The sequence below is a fragment of the Rissa tridactyla genome, chromosome 3 (genome assembly GCF_028500815.1).
Source record: "Rissa tridactyla isolate bRisTri1 chromosome 3, bRisTri1.patW.cur.20221130, whole genome shotgun sequence".
Taxonomy (NCBI): Eukaryota; Metazoa; Chordata; class Aves; order Charadriiformes; family Laridae; genus Rissa; species Rissa tridactyla.
The window spans coordinates 120011050-120031331 of NC_071468.1; the positions used below are offsets into that span (position 1 = coordinate 120011050).

The 20282-nt window shown below is 42.0% G+C and overlaps 1 protein-coding gene across 3 annotated transcripts in view; it reads left to right on the top strand.

The window, feature by feature from the left end:
* PTCHD4 (patched domain containing 4) overlaps positions 1-20282 on the top strand; it is a 92423-nt gene that overhangs the window by 25169 nt on the left and 46972 nt on the right. For all 3 annotated transcript variants that reach the window (XM_054196007.1, XM_054196004.1, XM_054196005.1), the window contains one exon: positions 4233-4713. In XM_054196007.1, the coding sequence (XP_054051982.1) occupies positions 4233-4713 (481 nt within the window). The remainder of the gene's footprint in view (positions 1-4232; positions 4714-20282) is intronic.

Genomic DNA, 20282 nt, shown 5'->3' on the forward strand with positions numbered 1-20282 from the left:
TCCCTCTCTGCTGTGTAGTATTCCCAGCAGACATCCGGGAAGTTGAAATCCCCCACAAGAACAAGGGCAGATGATCGCGAGACCTCTGCCAGCCGCTTATAGAATACTTCATCGGTTTCTACATCCTGATTAGGGGGTCTATAACAAACTCCCATCACGATATCTGCCTTGTTGGCCTTCCCCTTGATTTTCATCCATACACACTCAATATTGTCATTTACACTGTTGAGTTCTAGACATTCAAAACTGCCCCTAACATAGAGGGCCACCCCACCACCTCTCTTCCCTTGCCTATCTCTTCTGAAAAGCTGGTAGCCATCAATTACAGCACTCCACTTGTGTGTGTCTTCCCACCACGTTTCCGTGATGGCAACCACATCATAGTTTCCCTGCTGCACGATGGCCTCCAGCTCGTCCTGCTTATTCCCCATGCTGCGTGCATTAGTGTAGATGCACTTCAGTTGGGTTAATTGTCCTGCCACTTTCTTGGGGGGACAGGCCCTGATTTGCACCTGATCATTCTCATGATCATACTATCTACTATCTACCTGATCATACTATCCATCAAAGCAAAGATTTTTGCTTGGCCCCGATTTAAGATCAAACATCACATGCCCCAGCAAGTGATCTGCATTTCATGGCATTTTTAAAGATGCTCATATCTGTAGAGAATTAGCTGCCATCAGAATGGACGATGGCCCTTTTTGTCCTCTGGGAGAACAGACAGTGGGAAGTTTTCATTAGTCATTAAAAAAAAAAAAAAAAAAAAGGGAAGAGAAAGATAAAGGCACATAGACACAGCCTGGGAATCAGAAATTCAGGCTTCAGCCATGCTAGTGACCTTGCTAAAGACAACTATCATCTTGGGTTGTAGACCCTTTGGAGATCCATGGGTGTGAAATGGTGTGCAACCAATAAGTATTATTATTGCTCGATCTTTTGAGCTTGATTTTCTGTGTATAAGATCAGAGAGTAGCAACATACGTAGGTAAAGTGAGTAAGGGATCCGTAGTCTGAAACGAAACTATTATGAAATTAAAAATAGCATCATGTAGGCATATGCCTGGAAGGACGTGCTAATTAACAGCAGAAAGTGCTTTGAGGAACTATTGAGGAACCGGGTGGAATGAGGGATCTTGTTCAAAACCTGCCTGGTCTTCAGGCCTCACTTATACAAGTCACTGTGGCCTCATTTTCCTTCCCAAACCATAGGTTTAGCCCAGGAGCTCAGCTGTTCATGTCTCTTTCTTTCACCAAGGTGGTGCTGGAGGACGACAGAGAACTTGGGATGGTGAATAACTCCCCTGAAGTGCCCATGAGACACCAAGAGGTAGTCAGGTCCCTGGCTTGGAGGCCTTTAGGAAATGCTGAAAGTCCTGTTGGCAGCTGGGTCTTCATTTTCCCACACTTCAGTCTCCATCTATAAAATGGGGTGAAAAGCAATAATTTTTCCCATCTTTCTTCTGTCTTCCTTTCTGAGGAATTGTAACCATTGATGTGACAGCCCTGCCTAGCACTACAGGACCTTTGACTCACTTGGAACATTTGGCAAAGCCAGCATGTGAGCTGTGTGAGGAAAGGGCCCCATTTTCCCAAATGCTGTGGTGGCGGGTTCATGTTTGCATGCTATAAAAGAAGCAAAGGCAAAACCCTTGGGTAAATAGGAAGCAATCTGCCTTTGGAAGGAAGGGGATGGACAAAACGACCTCAGAGCAATTCAGCATCTGTGATTTCCTCGATTCCATCTGAAAGCTCGCTCTCTATTTTGCAGATATATGAGCTGGGTGCCCTATTGTACATCAGTGTAACAAATAGCCGTTATCTTCTGTCTCACAGGAGATACGGCAGAACATGATTTATTTGTGCCTGCTCTGTTGCCTCTTTTGAAATGTTGCTGTCGTTCGGTGCGCCTTTCGCAGAGGAAGGCAGATGGCCATCGCAAAGTTTCCCATAACCTTGCCGTGCGCGTTGCATAGTGGGTCAATGAAATCTGAATTACAGTCCACTGCCTGAGTTTGGAGCTGTGCTGCTAAAGTATCCTGCAGTGGCTGAAAACATTTGAATGTCAACACTGCATATATATACTGAGGAAATATGACATTTCTCCCTAAAATTTCAAAGCAGTGCCAAAGGGGATTTGTAACCGCAAAGTTGCATCTGATGTGAGCAGGGACCGCATTGCTCAAATCTTAATTACCAGCTTGGAAATATACCTTTTGTGAGTGTGGGAGTGTTAGGTATGACCCCTCCTTCAAAAAGGACCCTCCTTCAAAAAAAAAAAAAAAAAACATAGGATAATGAATCAAAATAGGATTCTAACACGAAATGCCAGAGACAAGGTTTTTTTGGAGCCCAAAGAGCACCAGCTGCCCCGCTGTGCTAGCTGTCTCTGCTTATATGACATTTGCAATGAGGCTTCAGGTGATTTGAGAAGCTGGCATTAGACTGCAAATCACCTTTCGTGTCAGCTCGTGCCAGGATGCCTTGCCAGAAGCCATTATTTCAATGGGAAATAACAACTGGGAATAGGGAAAAAAATGAACTTCTGAAAAGCACTTTGTCACGTTCCCTGGGCTGTGGCAGGCAAATGCTGAACACAGTGTGAGCTCCTGCCACGAAAGCAGGCATAGGCAGAGATTTCTCAGTGGGAGGATTACCTCCTTTACATACCAGAGACACGGCAAGGTGAGTATATAAAACATTTTCAGCACTGTCTCTCAATTTACAATATTTATTTGCTCTCCGAGCAGGCGTCCCGGAAGACATCTATGTTTCATAAAGCCTGGTACCTCGCTTCATTGATTTTTCCTAGGGATGGGGATCATTATGGTGAGCAGGTCTGGCAATTTCAGATAATGACCTGCGTGCAGCACTAGTGTCTCTAGAAATGGTTAATGTTGGATGTAATAGATGTTAGAAGTGTTTCCCCCAAATGCTTCTGGCCTTTTGCAGATGACTGCTTCCATGTGTGTGTGTAGGGCAGAGCATCTCCAAAATTCGGGCTGGCAGTCAGCTCATTCCCCCAGCACATCTAGGCAAAGAGTATTATCTCATCTGAACTCGCTGCTGCAAGATGTTTTATGTATTAACTGGCTTGATAATTTTATTTTTTCTCAAATACAAGAGGAAAGAAATCTGGAAACTTTTAATCCCATTTACAAACAAAAAAAGCAAAGGGCTGGGTTTTTTTTGGTGTGCAACAGACATTTAATTCCTGGGTTTAGAGTTTTTGATCAAAGAGATTACTTGTGCTAGGGCATTTTTATCCAATCTACGGAGTCATCTTCCTAGGTTTGCAATTTGGTTTGATCTTCTAAATTCATGCAAGCTTCTCCTGTCTTGAGAGGGGCGCATCACAGTTATTCTAGAGAACTAGAATAACCAGTGGCTAAAAAGCAAGAACATTTCTTACAAAATCTTTCTTAAAAAAAAAAAGAAAAAAAATCTAAAAGGGACCAGATAACTCTACAAAAATGTAGTCTGGTCTTGTAAATAGATGGGGGCTGATTTTGAGGGCACCTGATGTGTCCTTTACTGATTGTCGTGGAGTTTTTATGTCTTAGCATATACTGAGTTAAATAAGACCAGAGTAACGTTTATATTCTTGAAATATAAAAAATCAAAATCCTGGATAAATCAAGGCGTAAGGTAGATTCTTACCTCTGATTCAAAAAATCCAGTTTTAATTATATATAAAGCCAGAATAGCTATTGAACTGGATCTATCTGCATTTACATCTGTGTACTGAGGAACCAGACCTCATTTTCTGTACGTTTCCAACTTCTTAAAAGCACTTCCAAAATGTCAGGGAATCACAAGTCTTCCAGAAATTGATCTTCATCTCAAACATTTCATACTTCAGTAACCGGAGATTTGTTGTTGACTGTCACAGCCGAAACGTGGGAAAGCGATCCTCTCCCGCGGGGCGAGGAGCTTGCATGCTACATTTCAGTCCCTGAACATCTGGGACAGCAATGAGTATCTGGGCAGTCCCTGAACTGCAGCAGAGAATTGCCAATGAGTCTATAATGAGTAAGGAGCAGAGTGGTGGCAGGGACCAGGGATGCGTCCCAAAGCCCACTAGAGTGAATGGCACGACTGCTGTTGACTGCAGTGGCCTTTGAGCCGAGCTCTTGGCATATCTGTGAAAGGAAGGTAGAGTCGAGAGGTATCACTGTATCACATCTTACGCAGGATAACCACATGCTCATCTTTTTTGCTTTCCCTCCCAGGATGGAAGGAGCAGTTTTATTGGCCACCAGCTCGGAGGGGTCATGGAAGTACCAAACAGCAAGGACCAGAGAGTCAAATCAGCCAGAGCCATCCAAATCACTTACTACCTCCAAACGTATGGCTCTGTCACCCAGGACCTCATTGGGGAGAAGTGGGAGAGTGAATTCTGTAAACTGATGCACAAGATGCAGCTGGATCACCAAGATCTGCAGCTCTACTCACTAGCGTCCTTTAGCCTCTGGAAGGACTTCCACCAGACCAGTCTCTTGGCCAGGGGCAAGATTTTGGTGAGCCTGATGCTGATTCTCCTGACTGCTACCCTCTCGAGCTCCATGAAGGACTGCCTGCGTAGCAAACCTTTCCTGGGACTCTTGGGAGTACTCACTATCTGTATTTCCAGTGTCACTGCGGCAGGGATATTTTTCATTACTGATGGAAAATATAATTCTACTCTGTTGGGAATCCCTTTCTTCGCTATGGGTAATTATTTATCTTCATAATAATAGGATTAACAGAGCTTAATGACAGGATTGTAAATTACATCCTGGGTTATAAAGTGCAGATTTTACCTTGAGTGAAAGTCTAAGTCGTTTTCATCTTGTTAAATTGATCTGTGCCTTGCCAAAAAAAAAAAAAATAGAGAAAAGAAAAAAGAGAAAGAGAAAAAAAAAAGAAACAAGGAAACAAAACAAAGCCGTAGCAACAATAAAGAGCAAATGACGTTGATGGAATCTCGGCCAATATGGGAGAGGGGCAGTTTTATTGATCTCTGTTACAAAATGAAGGAGAAATTGTTATTGAAAACTAGTCAGCTCAGCACGGAAAATGGATATGTGTTGACCTGACTTTGATGGGAGGCCAGCCGAAAGAGTAAGTTAAAAGAGGAGGGTGCCAAGGAAGGAAAGATTTTAGCATCCTTCCCGAGGAGGGCTGCTCTCCCGGCTTTGTGTGAGGGGCAGAGGGGAACAGGTTGGTGTAAGAATAAGATTGATGGACTTTATCTCAGAGAGGAGATGACGGTTGTGGTCGTTGCCAGGCTGTAAGCGAAGGGGCCTGTCAGTATTCTAGTGCATAATCCCTCCTTGGTTTGCGAAGTCCCAGATCAGCTGCAGAAATTTCCTTTGCATCGCACCCAGGTAGGGGAAGGCGCAGACGAATTAGAACCGTAAACCCAGCTCTTTTAGCAAAATAATTGTTTTCGTTGCTTCTGTTCTCATTTCTGTTCCAAGCATTTTAGTGCGTCTGTGTGGTTAATGAGTTTGCTGGGCAGGTACGTCGGACAGGGAGAGGGAAATATGCCCAAAATGGTTTTCTGAGGCAGCGTCGTTCAGTGCAATCGCATCCAAGTTTGTCAGAGTTTCGCCGTATCACGAGTCTGAACCCCACCAATAATTCTATGCAAAATCTCAGCAGTGGCTGCCCAGACCCAAAACCCTTCATGCTGGCTTTCTGATGGCAGGAAAGCTTACCTGTGGACAGAATTCTACATCTTTACAGTTAATGTCTTAAATTCCATTCATGCTTCTAGTACACAAGCCCTAGTCCTACACTACAGTAAGAGGTAACTAAATATGCAAAGCCACAAGATAGAGCCAAAGTTGGGAGAAGAGTCTTATACTTTTCTGAAAAACCTAAACCCCACCAAAAACCTACGACTTCTTGTTCTTCCCATCAAGAAAAGTCCTGTAGGTGTATGCATCCCCCAACCCCATGATTCGTATTTTGACTGTCCCCTGATAATGCATCTGTGACACTAACCAAGGGGGCTGAGGCATGGCCTCATCCGTCCTGCACCCAACATCTCTGGAGCAGCTGGATAAGGTGGGAAGGAGTAGGATGGTGGAGATTCCAGAAGGGAAAGGGAGGAGTGAGGCAAAAGACCCCAAGGAATTGCATGATTGGTTCAGTTTCATTAATACAGAAAAAGCCGTGCCAAAACCTCTAATTCAATCATCTACACTGTTAAATCATGACAATGGCCCCTGGCATGGTCTGCCCTGTGCCAGCTCTTCGGACACTGTGCACAGCTCTGCAGTGTAAGAGGGCTTGATGGAAAGAAAGTGCTGAGAGGGGCAAGGGAAGAAAGCCAGCAGGACGAGCAGAGAACATGGTAGGTTGTGACAGGGATGGATCCAGACCTGAGCAAGGGGTTTAGGAAAAAGCAACCTGCGTGGCAGAATGGAGAATAGGATGACAGTGGGGAACGGGAGGCTCATGCTTGTCTCGTTACCAGATTATGGCAACCTTCTTGTTGGGTGTCAGGAGGTGCATATCAAAGGGTGGGGCCAAATGGCACTGCCTTGCTTGTGCAGCAACTTGAAGTAAAGGCAAAAAAAAAACCACTGAAGTGATGAAAAGCACCTTTCCTCTGCTGGTGGCCCTTTTTTAGCCAGCTGTAGATATGGGTGGCCCATACTCTTTGCTTGTCAGATCCCAAATTTGTCACTCCCAAGGAGCCCCAAACAGTGCCTGTAGGTGATGCTCATCTTTGGGCTGACCACGAAAACATCAGCATCCACACAGGCCAGGAGCATCAGTTGAAATTGCACTCAATTCATACACACGCTGCAGCCCCAGGATGAGACGAGGGTGAGAGTTTCTGAAAGCAGAGTGGCTCAGTTTCCCATCTAGGATGGCGGTAATCTCGATTTTGTTTTCTGTCTGAGGAGAAGTAATGTTTATAACTTTCTGTCGCATTTTGCGCTGTCATTCTTGTCACAACCACTGCCAAGAGCAAAAGAGAAAAGAAAAAAACAACCTCTCTTGAAGCAAGATCTTTGCAAGGATTGCTTCTATAATATCATATTGAGTGAACTTCAGGTTGAAAACGAAAACATTTACATAACCCTTCTACAGACATTTCATTCAGAAATCTCAGGTTGAATTGGAAATATCATTAGAGAACAGCTTGCAATGCCTGGGAACTGCTGCTGGTAAATATTAGGCAAGAGTTTTCCAGTTTGGTGAACTAAAAGATGGGAATCACGTCTTACCAAAGTGGTACAAGGTTATATCCTGCAAAGTGCCATGTGCCTTCAGTGCCTTAAATGACAAAGCCAGCTAATGAGACCCATGGCCTCACAGACACGGGGTCCTCACAGGGCAGGGCTTTCTATTGAACCTGGTTTACCGTGAATGGTTAGAGTAGATCCATTGAAGACCCCAAGACTGTTGATGCTGTTGGTCAATGCTTTAACTGTGGCCCGTGTTGTACCGGTGTCTCTTGCTTCTAGCACAGCAGAAAGCAAACAACTCATCAAATAATAACTGAGTCAACATAGACGAAAAAATTTGCAAAGAGGGGTTTCCCAGAATTACAAATGCCAGATTTGCAAGTCAGCCCTTCAAAGTCAAGTTACATAGATTAAAAAAAAAAAAAAAAGGAAAACCAGACAATAACAGCCACAAAGTACCTGGAAGTGCAAGGCAGAATACACAGGCAACCTTACACAGGGAATGTGTTCAGTTCTGGGCCCCTCTGTACAAGAGGGACATTGAAGTGCTGGAGCGTGTCCAGAGGAGAGCTACCAGGCTGGTGAGGGGTCTGGAGACCAGGGCATATGAGGAGAGGCTGAGGGAGCTGGGCATGTTTAGCTTGGAGAAGAGGAGGCTGAGGGGAGACCTCATTGCCCTCTACAACTCCCTGAAAGGAGGTTGGAGAGAGGTGGGTGTTGGCCTCTTCTCCCAGGTGAATAATGACAGGACCAGAGGAAATGGTCTGAAGTTGCGGCAGGGGAGGTTTAGATTAGATATTAGGAAGAATTCCTTTACTGCAAGAGTGGTCAGGCACTGGAACAGCCTGCCCAGGGAGGGGGTTGAGTGACCATCCCTAGAGGTGTTTAAGAAACGTCTAGATGTGGCACTTCAGGGCACGCTCTAGTGACAGAGATTGTAGGGGGGCTTTTTGTGTGTGTATGGTTGGACTCAATGATCTCAAAGGTCCTTTCCAACAGTGAAGATTCTATGATTCTATGATTAATTCTGGCAGCTCCTAACTTTGGAGCACTCCAACCTGACATTTGCAAAATGTCCATTTAAAGTATATTTGTTTGGTTAAAAATATACCTTTGCTTCTGACATTCATTTTTCAAAGGATTAATTTTAATGGAAATTCTGGGTTGTTCTTCTGCACTTGTCCTTTTTCCTGAGGAAGTAGCAGGATGCTGCCATCTGAACGACAGGAATAACCCTGGACTTGCACAAATGTTTAGGTCCATAATTCCTACCGCAGTGCAGAGCGTCTGTGGGTTCCAGTAGGTGATAGAAGCCTATATAAAAGTGAAATGTTTAATATTTTTCTAAATTTGGACTGAATGACCTACACATTAACTGTTTACTGTAGTCCTGCTGTGAGGGAATGTTCTGCTGGGATAAAGCATGTCTGTGATATACTGGGGGAAGAGTGTTAGTTCGGGTTGTCTTTTCTCTTCTTTATCCTTGAAGGTGAGAAACTCCGGTCTCAAGTTAGGCATGAGGACAGTGGTGGAAAATCCTGCTTGCTTTGACTCCCTCTTCATTATAGCAGGGTCTTCTCAGACAGCTGCCTCAGGACGACCAGTTTCCCCAGTACAGTGTCTACCACTGTGTTTTCAGAGACAGTGAGGACCAAATCTTCAGAAAGGTCCTGTGTAAATAATGCTCTGACTGCCAGGACCTCCTGCAAAAAGGAGCAAGGAGTGCTGATTTTTAGCTGTTTGTACCCCACTCAGGTGGCTAAATGTGGTGAGTTAGAGAAAAGGACCTTCTTTAGTTTCAGGACTTCCTTCTTTAGGAACTGAACTGGACCTAGATGTTTGACTCTTTTTTTTAATTTTTTTTTAAGTCAGGTTTTGTAACCACCATGTGATATCAGAATATGGGACAGTTCTACCTTGCGTTTCTCTTCTGGGACAAATACAAACTGCAGTTTCTTCTGCAAGTTTGACACCAGCAGAGCTATTGCCACTGGATGCTTTTCAGATAGGAGATAGAGGGTCAAATCATTGAGTTTCAGATTTGTTCTAGTCGTCAGAAATGGACCTGGTTAGATGTTCACATCTGCCTTTTGTGTTTGGATTCATGACACAATTTCAAAGGGATGTTAAGTATGTGACATAATTATGGTTTCCCATGCCTAATCATCACTAATTAATATAACCAGAAGGTTAACTATATAATTGAGATATTATTGCTCCCATGATTTGCTTTTTAATGCACAGGAACCAGACTGATATCATCACAGAGATAGTGATTTAACTCAGCTGAGGATCTGACTGTATATTTTTAAATGCAGGTATATTAATTATATAATTTTACACTGTAATTATTTTTTGGCCAGTCCATGAAGTACCTCATTATATAGATTAGTGGAAATCTTATGTTAAAATGTAACTACAATGTAATTAGAGCGTAATTATGCTTTTTCTATTATAAAGTGTATGTGTTTTTAGAAGGCTGGATTCACAGTGGATGTAAGAAATATTTCCTGCCCTTTGTAGGTCCAGACCATGAGATCTATAAGATCTTCATGGGAATGGCTATTTCTTGTTGAGTCTTAAGAGAGCACTAAGCTCACTGGATGCCCTACGGCACATTGCAATATTATTGCTACTACCATCAATAACAATACTGTTAGAAGTGGTGTAGTAAAGAGATACAAAAACTTTAGGAAGCAATAGGCTACCTGTTTCCTGCCATAACCCCACGCCTGGTGTAAGAGTACAAGACGGATGGCAGGAATTATACTTCCAGTGCAGACTTTGCTGTTTAAATTCCCAGTTATTCCTTCCCCTGAGTTATTCACATGGAAGGAGGAAGCAAGTCAAAAGCAGACAAGACTCCAGGCAGTTATTAGTATTTCAGACAGAAGCCATCTAACTTCTTTTGGATAGCAGTTGTTAAAATAATGGCTGGTGATCACCTTTAAGTGAATTTGAGATGTCACAGTACTACCATTAGTGGTAGAGTCGACGGAAATCACAGAAAAAAGTCCTAGTGCAGATGAGGAAACTATTTTTTTTAAACCTCAGAAGACAAATGTGAGAACTAAAGTGCATGCGATCACTAGTTTACCTGTACATGAAGTATCACAGCATTTCTAACCTTTGCTGGACTTTCTGATTACAGCAGCAAAGCAGAAATATTTCAAGAGTAACTCTGATTTCGGTTTTGTCCTTTTGATGCAGCAGTAAAGTGAATCCCATATGAATCTCATGTTATATGATCATCTCCTACCTGTACAAGGAGCAAGAGAATGACCCTGTAGAGCAGACACCTACTGACATAAACCCCCACCACACCATGCCTTAGAAATACAGTGAATCTGTCATTTTAAATGTTACGGCAGTTCATGTCCCCACCCACTCAGAAGATCACTAAGAACTTTGGAAATACCTTGTCCTTAATTAGAAAATGTCTGTTCTTGACTTTTACAGTGGGAAATGGGAATAACAAAAAAAACCCCGTATGGCAGCAGGATAAAAAAAATGGAAAGATATAAAAGTGTTTAAAATTACCTATTTGGATGGGCAGATAACATAGATAATCGTATGAATGGGTTTAGACACTCTCCATATTTGTAAGGTTGATTTCCTCATAATCTAGTATACTCCCTAGCAAGTTTATTCCCAGTTGCAGAGGGTTGTTTTGTTTGGGTTTTGTTTTTTTTCATTTCTATACAAAAGGATAATCTACCCCTCAGAACAGTCTTTCCTGGATTTTGAGTGGAAGACCAAAGCCTGTCTGGGATACTCTGCTACACTCGCACCATGCAGTCTGTCCCTGCAGCTATGTCCTGGAGAGGCATGGTCAGGGGGAGGCAACAGGACTGGGACTGTCCTTTTTTGCCCAAACATAGGTGAGATGAGGATATCTCCTCTGAGCCTTCTCACACCCAGCAGAAAGGGATGCAGGGAGAAGCACAGCCAGCTTCAGTCCTAACAACAGGTTTTGTAGCACCTAATTTCAGGTGTCCCAAAGGTTCCTCCCTTAACTGAAGTGACAGAATCTCAATTTCCTTTGCAGTCAGCAGAGAGAAACAAGCAACTCCAAAGTCATTTGGACCATCATTTAGTACATATTTGGGATGAGCTGAGTTAATCTCTGGAAGGTCCTACCCATCTCTGAAAAAGCTAGAGTGTCTGCGTAGACTTTGACACCTAAGGTTATATACATAAGCTCTAAGATATGTATACATATATGCCTGTACAGCATATATGCATAAACTGACTTGAATCCCTTACAGATTGAATTCTCGCTCTTCTTTTCCTGTAGAGACTTACCAGAAGGTCTCTTATCAACTTTAATGTCATCATTCAGGCTGAGAGAGTTAGGATTGTTCAGCCTGGAGAAGAGAAGGCTCCATGAAGACCTTATAGGGTCTTTCCAGTACCTGAAGGGGGCCTACAGGAAAGCTGGGGAGGGGCTGTTTGCAAGGGCATGTAGTGATAGGATGAGGGGCAATGGTTTTAAACTAGAGCAGGGTGGGTTTAGATTAGACAGGAAGAAGTTCTTTACAATGAGGGTGGTGAAACACTGGCCCAGGTTGCCCAGAGAGGTGGTGGAGGCCTCATCCCTGGAGACATTCAAGGCCAGGCTTGATGAGGCTCTGAGCAACCTGATCTGGTTGAAGATGTCCCTGCTGACTGCAGGGGGGTTGGGCTAGATGACCTTTAGAGGTCCCTTCCAACCCTACACATTCTATGATTCTATTCCGTAGGGCAGTTGCGCCACCCCAGGAGGTAGGTCTGCAGGTCTGCTGGTCAGTGATGCTGAGGCTCAGCTCAGGTTGAAGCATTCATCCTTGGACCATTGCCCAGGCAAAAACCATCACTACCAGATCCTCCATAACAACAGAGCAAATGCCAAAGACATTGGCTGGGTTTGTTGCCTGAGCATAGCTAGCTAAACTCTTCCTGCTTATGACTCTAGTGGGAACTCGATTGACCCATTTGTCCAAAATGAAGTCTCCAAACACAGTTGTGTTTTTTATTATTATTATTAAAATAGCTTCCTCAGCTCTCCATCTGCAGCTAACAGACTGGTAGCTATTTGAGCTGCTTCTAATTTGCTGCAAGCATTTCTACAATCCTTTGAAAAAAGTGGTTTCATAAGAGAAAGCACGTTTTGAGCTAAAAAGTTAAAGGCTAAAAGGGATGGTTTTCTTTTGCACTTAAAAATGTATGTTTAGTACTCTTATTCAATACACAAATCCTGTTCAGGTAGTAAAGGATGTTTCCTTTTCAGATGCCTCAAGCATTTATCTGAACGCTCCTTGCTTTCATTTTTCTACCCTTTCATGGCAATGCTCATTCCTATGACTGGGTTATTTAAGGTTCTTTATTGGATGCACCTTTTCTGCGTGTTGATGGAATTTAGCGGGAGTTTCATTCCTTGTACTTAGTATGTATCGATGCACATCACATTTACATTTGGCTCATTTGGGCTGGAAAGGAGCTGCATCATGGCAGAAATGATTTAGCTCCACGTATATCATCCCTAATAGGGCAATGTCAAATCCAGCCTTGAATAGCACTATTGCTAGCAATTCCATAACCTGCCTCGACAGCTTGTTCCAGTGCTTAAACAGCCATACATTTATAAAGGTATTTCTTAATATTTTCGCTGCTGCAGCTTATACTTATAACTTCATAGTCTGTCTGGCTTGACTGTGGAGTGTAATTCTTCACAGTACCTATGTATCTGTAAATACTTTTAGGATATTTTATATGTAGGGCTGTGCTTACTTGAGCTTGGATATAATTTCCTACCAGATCTTTTCTTACCAGGTATTTTACTGCAGTTCACACTTCCCTGTGAGCTCCATCCATACAGGAAGATTGATGGTGGCTTCTGGTCTCTGCTGGAGCACTGTGGATCTGCAGGAAAGAGCAGATGTGAGACAGGCTGAGGATGTGTCCTATGCTCTTTAGTGTGTGGTGGGAAAATGCAGTCGTGCATTGTCCTTTCTTTTCTGCTGGAGAGGAAAGGTGGGCTCTGCTACTTGAGGAAGCATAGAGTGAATGATCCTATGCTCTGTCAAGCTCACTCTCTGCTCTCCTTAGGGACCTTGTTCTTCTGTAGGGAAATACAAAGCTGTTCCACTGTTTTTTAAGCAAAAATGAAAAGCAGCAAATGCATTTATTTTGTCCTGGAATACATTTCATGTTGCAAATAGCCTGTGGAACTCACTGTTGAGATATGGTTGTGGCTCAAAGTTCAGCCTGCTTCAGAAATGGTTGGATTTTTACACAGCTAGTTAAAACATCTTCATTATTTTGAATAACATTGCAACACTAAAACTTAACAGTTAGGAAAAAGGATAAAAATTAACGACCGTGTTCAAAAGCCCAGTTCAAAAATGGGCACAAAGAAATTTCACTTGTGAAGTTTTCCTATAGCTGCCCTCTTTCCGTCTGATAATTTTCACCTGAAGAGTTAGGACCAGGGTACAGAACTCAATGGACCATTTGCCAAATGTTCTAAATCAATATTTATCTGCTACATCCATCTGCAATGCCAAAAAACTTTGCATAGAATTAAAAGCTTAAAGAGTCTATTGCAAATACAAAACCAACTAAAAAGATCTTACTCGATACTTACTCTGTACAAGAGGGACATTGAAGTGCTGGAGCGTGTCCAGAGGAGAGCTACCAGGCTGGTGAGGGGTCTGGAGACCAGGGCATATGAGGAGAGGCTGAGGGAGCTGGGCATGTTTAGCTTGGAGAAGAGGAGGCTGAGGGGAGACCTCATCGCCCTCTACAACTCCCTGAAAGGAGGTTGGAGAGAGGTGGGTGTTGGCCTCTTCTCCCAGGTGAATAATGACAGGACCAGAGGAAATGGTCTGAAGTTGCAGCAGGGGAGGTTTATGTTAGATATGAGGAAGAATTCCTTTACTGCAAGAGTGGTCAGGCACTGGAACAGCCTGCCCAGGGAGGGGGTTGAGTCACCATCCCTGGAGGTGTTTAAGAAACGTCTAGATGTGGCACTTCAGGGCATGCTCTAGTGGCAGAGATTGTAGGGGTTTGGGTTTTTTTGTGTGTGTATGGTTGGACTCGATGATCTCAAAGGTCCTTTCCAACCATGAAGATTCTATGATTCTATGATATGGTACCATTTATATGTTCTTTGTACAACCATGAGCCAGTCAAAGCTTTAATAATTCAGGTTAATCTTTCCATTTCTAATCTTTTTTTTCACTCCATTTCTTTACCATAAGTGACTTCTCCTGTGTGGTGGGATAACTGCCTGCAGTAACACACAGCGCGCTAAAGCCATGCTGACTCCAGGCTTGTTGCTCCACGAGTGATAACAAATGATAGCAGCAGCCTACGCTATTCAACAAGTACCTTCCATGTCATTGGCCTTCAGACAAAGGCATACTCAGGTATTATAGCTGTCACTTTCCACGTGTTAGTCCTGCTGGATGTGGTGAAGTGGGTGATGTTTCATCCACACTTATCTGACTGCAAGGTGAGGATGCTGTTTTGGAATGCTCAAAGGGGTAGTGAGAACTGCACCAGCAACAGATGTAGGCACAGGGCTGCAAGTGGTACCAGCATCGGAATGAGATGAAAACCCAAGACCTTTTCAGCTTTGGATCACTAAAGATGCTCTTTAATTTTTGTTCTGCATGAGTGGGTATACTCTCCTCACTGTCTTGGCTGAATTTCAGCATGACTAATTGCATTTCTATCTGTCTCCTTCAAATTCCCCCTGCCATGCAGGTCAGATCCAGTGCTGGTGAGCTCTGCCTGGCTCAAAGCACTGTGCCGGTGGCGCTCTGTTAAGCAACTGCTGGTTTTTCATCCAGACGTGGCCGTATGTCACTGGTGAATGCAACGGCCACACAATGTGGCTCAGCAGTCTCTAAAATCATTCTACATTCCCCGAGAATACGTAACTGTGCCTTGGCACATTGTCGTTGCATTTTCCTGCAGTAATCTGTAGTGTTTCAGCAGTACGCAATTTTTTGCTCATACTCTGCTCTTGAAGTCCAAGGAAGAAAAGCATTTCTTTACAGCCTGATATGACACTTAGACCTGCTCAACCTATACGTTCCAACCCATATTCAAATGGAAATCTGCCACGGAAATTTTAAATGCTGTAGCTTTTCCTGGTGTTATGAACTCCATTGCTGCTGATATCCCGCATATGAAGAAAACAATTTTGCTAGCATAGCCGTGAAACCAATTAGTACTATATCATTTTGCAAACTTCAATAAACCGCAGGTATAGTCTACTAGAGGGGGCACTTGCATTGCTTTATAAAGAGGACCGAACAGCAGATTGCCGCACTCCCAGTGAGACCCAAGCAGATGAAATTTTCTATGTGTCTTTAAGTTTTTAGTTGATATTTTTACTATTACTGTTGATAAATTATTATCCTCCGGGGAGGATAGTTGCCGAAGCTGAAGACAGAGAGGTGCTCTGCATACTGAGTGCAGAGCAGTAGAACCTTCTGCAGCAACTGAAAACAGTTTAGCACAAAGTTTTCGGTAAAGGCAATGTAAGCCTTCTGAAACGAGACTGGGAGCCCTGGGAACAAAAAGCCTGTTTGTGCTTAAGAGCAGATACCACAGCAAAAAGAAACTGTGCAAAGAGCAAAACCAAAACCCTTCTAATGCACAGCCTTCTCATGGGAGCAGCTGAGAGAGGAGAAGACCCCACAGGAGAGATGCTAACTACGCGACTGAATGCATTACCAGAAAGTGTGATGTCGGGGATATACAAGAGCTGAATATATTAGGCAAAAAAAAATAGTGCAAATATCCCTCCCATCACAGTGCCAGTCAACTTCAAGGCACCACTTCTTAGGAGCGCGAGCTGCTGGACTACCCGAGTCCTCGGCTCTCTGCAGCAGTACAGCTCAGTGCCTTTCGTAATCCCTTCTGCGGGCTTTCAGCGTCTCTCCCATCAGAGCCAAGAAGCAGTAAGAACTTTATCATGCAGTTAGCCTGCTTCTAAATGAATAACCTTGGTAGGATATTGAGGGAGAGAAGGCTTTACTAATCATAGATACAGATGTTCTACCTCTTTCCTAGGTTATTTGAAGTCAAGCTCTGAACAATGCAGCTAATGAAGCAAGTCTCAAAAGATCTCTCTTACATGGATTTTGACCTCTAATATACTTATTCTTTCCCTGAGGGGAAAGTAATAGCATCTCTTTACGGACTATTTCCAAAAAAATGTGTAGAATTTTATTATGACTGAAATCTCTTCTGCTCTGCCACAATTTTTGAAATTGGTCAGGAGGTACAAAAGCAATTGGTGGTCAAGGACAGACAAACAAACCCAAAAGCATACACAAACATAGAACATTGGGCAAAATTGGGCAAAAATGTCACTCCGTTTTCCTTACATATTGTATAAAAGAAAATGTAAAAACCGTATATGCGGAAAACAGTGATGATTCAGCTTTCACAGCAATGAAATTGTTAAACCTCATTCACTCAGGAGTTTTGTTCACAAGTTGGAAAAGCTACTTTGTCAGCTTTTAAATTGTAAGAATATTGTCAGTGCTCCAGGAGACCTTTGCTTGTCTTTTGTGACCTCTTTTACCCAACCCTGTCACATTTGCATACCGCTTCCCTAGGACCTGACACGGTATTGCAAAACACACATCAAACAATGTGTTCCTTATGCAACTTTTTGTTTTAACTTTTGATAAATGTTCCTTGCGGTTTATTTAATCTGTCACTGACCCACTGACAACTTGAAGAGGCAAATGGAGTACACAGGTCATAATTGAGGTCCCTTATCAACAAATTCAAGAGGAAGTTGTTAAGAATGATTTTTGTTTTTTCATAGAGAGGATTGGTTTAACTTTACATGACAAAACAAAGATGATGTTACAGGATGATAAATTTTAGCCTAATGTCCCTCTATTGATTCTGGTGTGTTGAATATTGGGTGAAATTCAAAGGAAGCTTTAGGTCATTGAATCCAGCTTCTTGTGACTGCTAAATTCTCATCTTAGGATGTCTTAGATCTGAAGCTCGGAAAACGAGTATCATATCAGCTAAGTTTGGTCTTCTACAATTTGGGCCTCTGTTCTAAACTTGAGGGTGATTTCTCATGTCATTAGGTCAAAGAAACAAAGAATGACTCTGCCAGGTCAGGCCAAGGTTCTATCTAATTGAATACCTTATGTCTGGCAATGCCTGGTAACAGATGCCTTGGAAAGAACAGCAGGACAGGGCAAGCGCACAGTTCCTAGACTATCCCTCTGGTTCAGGGAGCCACAGATAATGTCTCTGCATTTAGCAGCCCTCAATAGATTTTTCTTCTAGGATTTTATTGATTTGCTGTTTTGTCATGTAAACTTGTAGCATCCACAAATTCAGTTTAATTCCATGTTGTGCAAAGAGTTGCCTCTTTGAGATTGTCATAACTGTATCACCAGTTTCACTGATGACCTTGGTTCTTGTATAGGAGGAGATAATGTACAGGTCTTCTCTAGAGATCTTCCCCATATTATTCATGATTTTATAATTATCTCCTCCATAAGACTGATGAGGTCCTATCTGTTTAAACAACTGTCATATGAAGCCACTCCGTAAGGGTTTGGCTGTGCTAGATTCCCTTTTAATGACAACTGGCACTCAAATTCTCCAAAAACTCTTTGAAAAGCCAAACCCAAGTACTTATAGGAATATCAAGTTCTTCTGAGGAATTCAGAGTTTAGGAAAAGACAAATCTGATCAAAGCCATAGGACCCAGGTCATATACAAGTTTTAGTATCCAACAATGTACAGAGAAATATCAATTTCTCTCTCAGAATTCCCTAAAGAAAGTTCACAGAAAAATAGATGAACTGTCTAGAAATGTAGCTGGAACCTAAATTGTTATAGCCAAGTTGGTAGCCAATTCCTAGGTAGCCAAAGGCATCCCGGAGCATCATCATGAGGAAATTGCTCAAGTCTCTGTAAGACCTTAGTTAGATTTTGTAGCCTCTGGTTAACCCCTGTAACCAGAAAATCCAAACTGATCCTTGTTTTCGGTGTCTGAATTACTGCAAAGTTACTGAGAGTTACATGAACTTTAGCCATTCTAGACTGCTAGGGGGGAGGAGAATTAAAAATTAAAAATATTCCTCTATCATTTTGTGACCCTTCCAAGAATTTGATGTTTACATTTCAAATATACCCCAGAGAATTAGAATAGATTAGAATAGAATAGAATAGAATAGAATAGAATAGAATAGAATATAGAATATTTGCAGTTGGAAGGCAACTACAACAATCCTTCTTTTCCTTTGAAAAGAAATTGTCAAAAATTATTTCATTGGTCAAAGTGTAGGAAACATTTTATTTCCTGGAAAAAAGAAGCGGTAAATCTGTCTAGTTTTCACAGTTTTCAAGTTCTTTGCTTTCCACTGTAAAATCTCATTTCTCCTTTATTTTTCCTCTGGGAAAAGGGAAATAAAGAAAAAAGGGAAGAAAAAAATCAGGGTGTGAGGAAATGAAGAAAGAAAAATGTCCAGGAGTTTCTTTTGCTTTTTAACTTGTAAACATGCAGGAAATAAAAAACACATTTTAGTAGATAAAAGATTTGAGTTAAAAAGTTCCAACAACTTTATCTTCTAAAATCTTAATGCTAAATATGATAGCAACAGATATTTTAACACCCTGGATAAAATACCAATCTGGAAAAAAATCAGTAATTTTTAAACTTTTTAAATGGTGCAATAATTATTTCTGTGATATCATGGAAAATAGGTCTTATTAGATAAACCTGATTTTTTATAATTAATCTCCAAGTTTACACAAGAAAATAAACCATGCTGATGTAGTATATTCAGACAACGGTAATTTGATTTTCTCCTGCCAACATTTTGATACATGCATGTATATGTACTACATTAAATCACTGTAGCTTATATTAAATGTAACAATGAAATATTAATTTGTAAATGCGCACTCTTCCTTCTGGGAAGACATAAATAATGAGGCCAAAATGGCTTCCTTCCATGCTATTCAACACCTTTCCCCATGTTTTGGAGTGAAAAAGAAATCAATAGTAGTAAAATTCTCAGATAATGCAAGGTTTGGCAGTTAAAAATAATGAAAATGCAGCCCGAGCGCATCATCAGGCAGGCTCGTTTTGTCAACATGTGCTTCATCACAGTTAAGTGCTAGATTATGCATCTAGAAACAAAGAATGTATTCATATTTGCAAGATGAGGAATTGCATCCCTGAGAGCAAAAACAATGAGATCACAGGAGATAATGCATCGAATATGAATTCCTAGTGTGCTGCTGTTGTTAACATGGGAGGATGAAATTGCAAATGTGTTAGAGAAAGAATAGGAAGGTGATACGAGTTAGGTGAATGGCTTTAGGAAGGTGTTAATTGGTATTTTGGGTGGGATTTACCTGGTAGAATGCAGATGACTATCACTTATGCAGTATCTTTATGGCACTGTTGAGCCCTTCCTAGACTATGTTTCAAAAATAGACTGTAAACCTGGAGTCCTTCACGGGGAGGAATACGGTGTTCACGCTGTTTTCAACAGCAGGCAGTATGGGGCAGGTGGACATGACATAGCAAGATCCAGTGTCTGGAAGCTGCAGTGAAACCACGTTATACCAGAAAAAGTGGAATTATTTTACACCAAAAGCAATTAACCACTAGGACAATTTTTCAGGCCTTGATGGACTCTGTATGACTAGAAACTTTCAGACCAAGACTGCATTTTTATTGTACAGGCTACACCTCAAAAACTGTGATTTTGATGAAGTAATGATAGGGTACAATGTTTCGGCACGTGATCATAATAGTTTTCCCTAGTGTTAAGACTGACAAAGTTTCTGCTGTGGAAGAACAGAAATTTTTGTCTTCCATCTGTGTGACAAATCATCTTTGCTTTTGCTCATCCTAAATTTTTGCCTTCTTAGCTTTATCCCACCATTCCTATTTTATGCCCACCTTTAGGGAACCTCAGATAATTGTCTTTACTCAAGACTCCTACAAAGATTCCTACAGAATAATCTTATGTTCATATCTCTATGTTACATACCTTTTATTTTGCAAGACTTCGATAATAAAACTCACTGTTATTTAATGGTATT